Source organism: Clavelina lepadiformis, chromosome 5, assembly GCF_947623445.1.
Source record: "Clavelina lepadiformis chromosome 5, kaClaLepa1.1, whole genome shotgun sequence".
NCBI lineage: Eukaryota > Metazoa > Chordata > Ascidiacea > Aplousobranchia > Clavelinidae > Clavelina > Clavelina lepadiformis.
In genome coordinates this window covers 10,307,718-10,315,940 of record NC_135244.1, presented here as the reverse complement: position 1 = coordinate 10,315,940, position 8,223 = coordinate 10,307,718, and the positions used below count along the sequence as shown (strand labels likewise).

At 40.3% G+C, this 8,223-nt stretch overlaps 1 protein-coding gene across 1 annotated transcript; it reads right to left on the bottom strand.

Annotated features, from left to right (window-relative positions):
- Positions 1-6,515: 6,515 nt before the first annotated feature.
- LOC143459554 (uncharacterized protein F54H12.2-like) lies at positions 6,516-7,820 on the bottom strand. Its single transcript, XM_076956766.1, has one exon. It carries the CDS (start codon positions 7,818-7,820, stop codon positions 6,516-6,518), a length of 1,305 nt encoding a protein of 434 aa, XP_076812881.1.
- Between the last annotated feature and the right edge of the window lie 403 nt (positions 7,821-8,223).

The following is an 8,223-nucleotide window of genomic DNA, read 5'->3' as shown; positions in this document are numbered from 1 at the left end:
TTTTTAATCAAATCGTGCGGTTTCTATTCGAGGGCGGCTTCTATTCAAGGGCGGTTTCTATTCAAGAAAATACGGTATAGCAATGTTCAGTGGTGGTCAGTAACGAAGTTGTCTAGTTAAGTAAACTTCTTCTACTTTGGCTAGGATTAGTTTTTTGGTTTTCTTCATGGGTACTAATACGTTTAGTTAAGTAGTTTTTCGTCCAAAGTGACGTACTTGTGTAGGTTACCAAATGTTAAAGTAGAAAATATTCAGTATTTTAGTTCGAAGATGATTTGCATTAATTTTTATTTGCAATCACATCTGCACAAAGCGTTTATACTAGGGTTGCCATACGTCAGGATTTTTCTGGACATGTCCGGGATTTTATTGTTCAAATCTGCGGCAGGAATAAATGTTAAAAAGTGCTTAAATGTCCGGGTTTTTGAATGAAGCATTTTATTAAATTTAGCTGGCAATATTTTCGCAATAAGAATTTGTTTAGTGCCAAAGATTAAACTTTGTTACTGTTTTATTGTTGAAAATGGCTAAGCGAAAATATAAACTTACTGACGAGATGCAGGGAAGCTCTGAAGAGATCCTTTTGACTTAAGAGGGTACCTTAACTTAATTTACCTGTTGAATTATCTGATTCTATTGTTGCGTGTGGTTAGAATACTCTAACCTGTTGCCGGCCGAAAGGTTTGATATTACAACAGAAATAGTTTACAAGAAAAGGTTTTTATTGTAGGTGCTGTACACCTTCTCAATATTACAAATAACCAAGAGCATAAGTAATACTAGTAAGTATAAGATGTCTAATATATTAGTTGCAATCACCATGACTAGCTAAGACAACTCGTCTGTTAATTTCGCTGATTCACGCAGTTAACGATCTCTATCTCGATGATTCTCTCGACTATCTCGATCTCGCTGGTAGAAGTGTTTTCATAACATGTGCAGCGAGGAAAACAATGTGTTGAACAATGTGAGATACATATAGCTAAATCTGACACATTGAGACATAGATAAATAATAATTAATCAGTGTTAAAGTTAAGAAGCAGGTATTTCCAATAAAGATTTCTTATCAGCACAGATGCTGGAAAACAACCTGGGAACGTACTAAAAGGAATGTTCACCCGAAGTTATTCAGAGCAAGTTTCGAAATATCAAACGACAGTTGAAGTGTTTGCCAAAAAAACAAATTCATAAGCTTCAATCAATAACTAGAAAACACATTTGCTAGAAATGATGTAATGGTATTAAAAATACACCCTACACATACCGCTACACATATTAATTTTAAAAATTATTTAAAAATACCTCGGTGGAACGGTAGTTTTAAAATAAGTAAGTTACTTGTTGTTTGCATAATGCAAGTAACGCGGCTATGCATCTGCAAAAGTTCTTTGCAAAGGTATAGGCTACACCGCTACAGTACAAATTACAATATTTCTTTACTTTAATTATTCCTCAGAACAAACTTAATAAAGAACTCTTGCTTAAACTGAAACAACAGATCACTGTGTACCACAAGTTAAATTATTTAAATAACTTAACTATGACAATTAAGGTTGTGTGCTGCGCTACTGGACATAGAACAGTAACATCCGTCTTTTTCACATGCCAGCTTCATTCCCTTAGTCGAGCTCGTGAAGTTCTACGTTTACCGCTATTTCTCGATATTAACGAATTTCATTTCAAAGTGTGATTATTGCTGATTAATAGTTGCCCTAGGAATGACTTGCATTTGGTCAGATAAGGTCATATTAATTTTCCAGTTATTTTATTAGTTCGACCGTCTGAGCTAGAAAAAGCTCGACATTTTAAACATGGTCAATACGAGTAGGCTACTGCAACCTGAGTTAACTATTGAGAAAAAATAGGTGGGTGTGAGACAGAGATACGTTTATCTTAAATATTTCGAAGACATAGCGTTTATAGCAAAAAGACGTGGTAAAACCATTTTTAAACAGGACTTGCCCGAACGTAAATGTTAAGTAACTACTAAGATTTGCAACCAAATATGGGTATCGTAAAGTAATTAAAGCAATGACTGTGATGGTTACGTCACAAACAAGTTAAATTTGGGATTTTCCACTTTATTCCTGCTCGTTAATTGTTCATGAGCATATGTTTTACTGAGCAATAACTACTACCGTTAACATCGTAACTTTTGCTCCGCACAGTTAATGGCGAAAAATAAACAATACAGTAACACAACAACAATGAATAAATTTACTATTGAAGTAGCACCACAATTTCATAAAACGCAAGAACTGCAGTAAACAGAAAAGTAAAACCAACCAAAAGTAATGTGACTTATACTATTAAGCAGCCGACCCACCGACACTGCGCTTGCTACTGAAATGACGTTCTACAGTTCTATTTAAGGCGGCGAAGCAATTAAGGCGTGAGGCAAGGCGTGAGGCAAGGCGTAAACAATTAAGGCGTGAGGCAAGGCGTAAACAAAGGAATGTTAATACATTGGAATGTCACCACATTCTCCCCCGGTTAAATAATTATTAAGTATTAATAATAATAAGTAATTACAATGTTTGAAAAAACTACAAAGTCCATTCGCCATATCTTTGTGGAGGTCTTCTCTCTCTCGTGGAGCGCCGCGGGGTTTGTGAATCAGTCTCTACGGAAGACGTTTCCTGGTCTCCATCGTTTCGAATGTCAGTTTCTGTCCGCACACCGTCACCAGTGCCTGTAGGCAAACGTAATTCCGGTTGACGTAACGGTAGAGTGACATCCGACGCTGTGGCTTCCTCAATGTCATCGTCAGCCGGGTTTGCTTGTGGGCAAGGTGCAAGGTCGGAAGTCGACACCGTACTCTCCCTTCCATTTGGATATTTAACTCGTGCGAAGGTGGGGTTCACCATCATTAATTCGACAGGGTCGCAGACGGGATCGCCCTTGTTTCGCACAAATCGACGCAGCAGCACGGTTCCTTGGTTCAGCAACCACGTAGGCATCGAGCTTCCCAGAGTCGCCCGTCTTGGAAAAGGAAACATTCTTTCATGTGGGGTTTCATTAGTGGCCGTACACAACAACGACCTAATTCCGTGTAGAGCTTGAGGGAGAACACGTTCCCAATGTTCTTCTGAGGTTTTGTAGGAGGACAAGAGGAGTTTTATAGTTCTCCAAATCGTTTGATTGGCTCTTTCGCATTGCGAGTTCCCTTGAGGATGATACGGAGTAGAATAACTTGTTGCAATTCCTCGAGCCATTAAGAAATCTTTAAGTTCCCGACTCATGAAGCTGGATCCTCGATCACTATGTATGTATGCCGGAAAACCAAACAAGCAGAAGAGGTCGGAGAGACAATCGATAACTGTGTCTGAAGACATATTCTTGCAAGGATAAACAAAAGGATAACGACTAAATTCATCAAGAATTACTAATAGATATGGCTTCGTCCCTTTAACGGGTCCTTTGAAGTCCATACTCAAACGTTCCCACGGGTGAGTAGCTTTGATGAGTGTCTCAGGCGGTCTTTTAAAAAAGCGGGGTTTAACCTCGGCGCAAACACGACAGGACTTACAAGCGGTTCTTGCTTCCTCGCTAGTGTATGGAAGGTTTCGAACACGGATGAAATGATAGAGTCGAGCGTAGCCTGGATGTCCGAGGGAATCATGAAGCGATGACAAGTCTTTTAGGCAATCCACCGTGGCACAAACTCTTGAAAGGGCGTCGGGGACAACATTTTCTTTCCCTGGCCTGTGGCGAATTTCATAGTGGAAAGGACTCAGTTCTAGACGCCACATCAGTATTTTGTTGTTTTTGATTTTTCCTTTGTTGGTTTTACTGAACATAAAGGAAACCGACCGTTGGTCCGTTACCAATGTAAAGGTTCTCCCTTTTAGGTAATGGGCCCATTTACGGACCGCTTCTATGATAGCAGTAGCTTCTTTCTCAATAGAAGGATAACGTCGTTCACATTTACTGAGCGTCCGAGACATAAACGCCACTGGACGCCCTCCTTGTGACAAAGTGGCTGCAACGGCGTAGTCGGATGCATCGCACTCAACCTCGAACGGCAGATCTTCAGAGATACTACTGAGACTAGCTTTAACAATTTCTTCTTTTAACTCGGCAAAAGCATTTGACGCCTTAGCGTTCAAAGGGAAATCGGTAGCCTTAAAAAGGGGGCCAGCTTTTCCGGAAAAATTCTCGATCCATTTGGAATAGTATGCAAACATGCCACAAATTCTTTTAAGTTCCCGGGGGGATTTCGGTGGAGGCAAGTAGTATAGTGTTGCCACCCCAGGACTCGCCCCGCCACCGCCACCGCCAACCGGCGCCATCACGCCAACCCGCCAACCGGCGCCATCACGCCGGTAATCTGTCAGATTAGGTCATTCAAGTAATTAGGTCATATGAAAGAGAAAAGTGACGTCATAATTCCATAGCGCCACCACACGTAAAGAAAATGTTAGAAAAAAGTGTAAAAGTGACGTCATAATTCCATAGCGCCACCACACGTAAAGAAAATGTTAGAAAAAAGTGTAAAAGTGACGTCATAGTTTTCGTTAGCACCAACGTGTGGTGTTTTAGATTTGTAGAGGAAAAAACATCTTGGGTTTGTGGATATTCGATATCAGTTACATCATAGTTTCAGTGTAAAGTATACAGAACGATGAACCGTATGCATTGCCACCTAGAATCATATGGAGAAAAGTCTAGAGTAAGAATGCGTTAATCGTATTTGTATACGCTAACATGACCTGGGTATGAATTTCAGCTTGGGTTGAAATAAGCCAGACTTTAGAAACAAAGCATTGGAAGGTATTACAACCAATCCATTTGATTCCAGATGTAAGAGAAGAATAAATAATAGTAAATTATAGCTGGCACCGAGATGTGAGTTGTCTTGACCCGATTATAAAGGCAAGTCCAATCCTATCTGGTTGAAACAAGTGTGTTGGACAGGTCGAAAGGGTGGTATATTGCACAATCCAACCAATCCACTCACAGCTAGTTGTGAGATCACAGTCAGTTGTGAGAAAGAATAACGGAAAGCTAGCATCCAGATGTGATTTGTTTGTTTTGTTTTCGTGATGGGGTATATAATACTCGGTGTTTGAGAATTGAAATCATTACATCAACGAATACAAAACGAAGCGATATGTCGTGTGAACCGAGAAGCAAAAAAAGAAAGCTCGATTTCGATGCTGTTACCATTCAAAAGGTGTTTGAAGAAAGGGTAGTGATGAAAACTGATTATCAACCGCTGACACACGTGTATCAGGCGTATCTCTCGGTGAAAACGAGATATGGCAATTACTATGACATGTCACGCCTTGAAGACGTGATTCGTTTGATATTCAAGGATCGACCATGTATCATGCTACTCACAAAACCACGATCGGACTTCGTTTCGGTGGGTGTGATGTATTTCTCCGATCCCAATCCAGTGATGTGTGAATATTTTGAGAGAGTGGAAGAACTTCGCAAACAAGTCAAACCAGACGGGGTGATAATCCGATTTTCTCGAAAGCCTGTGTTTAATGCAGAATCCTACCTGAAGTTTGTCTTGAAAAGAGTACCAGGCACTAAAATCATTAACAAACACTGTAAACTATCGGATGAAGACGACCAAAAGGAGTTCGATAAAATCATTTCGAATGTCTTGTTTCAATAAAAAATGGAATACATGTAAATAAAACAAGCTACGGTTAAATTCTGTTGTGTTTGTGTATAGGTACTGGTGAGAGAGAGCGCATTAGAAAAAATAAAATGACAAAACGATGCTATAAATGCGAGTGATATGTGAGTTGGTTTCAGTGAGAATATTCAGTTTTAAAATGGATGTTGGAGAAAGGAAACGATTGGTAAAGTTTCCATGTTATTTTCCACATCAACCTTGTATGAGATCGATTGAAAGACGAACTCTAACCTTTCTAAATAATGCCAAAAGCTGGGTCATGTTCGAGATGAACGTAAGCTTTTATGAACTTGCGGAAGCAGGTTGGTGTTACACCGGAGACAAAGATCGCGTAAAGTGTTGGTACTGTAGTGGGGTTTTACAGCAATGGCAGGTGAATGATGACCCGTGGGAAGAGCACGCAAAATGGTTCCCTTTATGCGAGTATATTCTACAACGAAAAGGAGGAGACTATGTATTCGGTGTTGTTTCGAGATTTCCGAATTTGAGAAGGCCTAACATTTCCAATCCGGCGAATGCGGAGGAGATAGAACGAATTCGAAGAATGTTACCTCGGTCAACGCCTGCTGGTGAAATACTGATGAGGAGTCTACGAGAAGACGATGAACTACAAATCGTCCGTGAAAGAGAGAAATGTGTTGTATGTTTTACCCATGCAACAAACGCGTTAATTATACCCTGTGGTCATTTATGTATGTGTTTGGAATGTGTTGTGAAAGTACAGACCTGTCCAATGTGTAGAACTGAAATTTACCAAACGCTAAAGGTTTATAGAGTGTAATAAAACATAACCACGAACCATATTCATCCGGATGTTTTTTATTGAATCGAAAAGTACACAGAAAACAAATAACATTCAATCAGGGTGCATAATCAAAAATAACGTTGCGACTACGATCGATTTCCAAAATATTATCGAATTCTCCGTAGACGATTGTATTGATGGTAGCCGGTAGAGGTCGTGCAAAATGCATTTCCATGCGTAGATTTCCACGTTTCACAAGATCGAAATGACCACCATCACTGAGGTCGGGTGAGAGATCAAAAACAAACAAGGTGTATCCGTTAGGATAATCCGTTCTACTGATTCCATCACCGGTATCTTTGAAATGTTGGTTCGATCCGGTGAAAAGACTGTTATAAGCTCGAATATACTGTTGCTGTTCAAAATTTGGTTGGAGAGGTTTGCAAGGGATCTGTTCTCCGTTCACGTATACCGCCAGAAAGGAAATTTTATAATTTTGAAAATCAAAAGGGTTTTCCTCTATGACACCGTTGAATGCGGTATTATTAACACAACCGATGACAATCCGTTTAGGAAGTTGTCCTAGAAAAACATTTTCTTGATTGCAAGACATATTTCCCCGTGGAACACTAAAAACTTTGGTCTGTATTCTTCGAATGGGATATTTCGCGTTGGAGACTTGCAAAGCTTTGATATGTGCCAATGCCACCTCAACAGAAGGAGTGACCTTGCGGATGTATAGGATGACCTGATTAATTTTTGTTTTGAATGTACTTCCTCGAGCAGCCATTAAATTAAACTCAGACTTGGTACGGGTAAGCTTCAACTTCATGTTGATTCCATTGAGTAAATAACGACTTTGAAAAAAGAGATCCAAGTGGAGTTTTCCGATCATCTCCACTTCGCTACTTCCCGCAGTGAAAGCTTTTCTCTTTTCAAAACCATTATTCACCTGTGTCAAAGTACTCATATGCCCGGCAGTATCCATGTACCAGAGAGCACCAGTCAATTGAGAAGTCTTGGCTTCGTCCCCAAAACTGAGTAAAGTTTCCAAATAGGCTCGATACGGATAGGTGTTGGTAGACGCCGAGACCAGTTTATCATTCAGGGATAGATCGACCTGACCGAATAAAGAATTCAACCAATAATTAACCGGTGCCACGACTGCATCATCTCCGAGATCACTACCATCATTCTTTTGAATTTGAGCCTTCACGAAAATGACGCTATTACTTAAGTCCAAATAGGCATCGGTCGAGGATTGAATCGCAAACTCAATCGGTCCCGAATCCGAGATGTTGTTTAAAGGTTGATGTTCCACCCATACCCCACTTTCGATACTGGACTGGGTCGGTGGAACGGAAAATAAGTCTAATTCGCTTTTCGTACAAATACAGGAAAGAGGATGAATGAGTGACATCACTCAAAAATATCTTTTATAACCTTTCTTCGCTTTGTCCTCTTGGAACTGATACTTTTCTTTCGTTTTTTTCTGTTTATATTCACTCTTTCACCGGGTGGGGTTAACATACGTTCGCTTGCCGTTTCCAGGAGATGCCTTCCAGCTTCCCTGGATCGCCGAAGAGTCGCCTGTTTCAGGTTTTGACCTTGTAAGACGTCACTAAGAACTTGTGTGCCAGATTTAAGAGCCTGTTTCCCCAAGGCCTTTGCACCACTCTTAATGAGAGGCATAACCAATTTCGAGAGACCGGAAAAAACGCTTCCGATACCGTATCCTCTTTGGTATTCTCTTCCATGAAAAACAGGTAGACCTGATCCGGCTTGATTGAGGTAATACCTCTGATAGAGATCTCCGTGGTTCA

Coding starts and splice junctions, on each gene's coding strand:
- LOC143459554 (XM_076956766.1), bottom strand. CDS start 7,820: ATGTCACTCATTCATCCTCTTTCCTGTATTTGTACGAAAAGCGAATTA.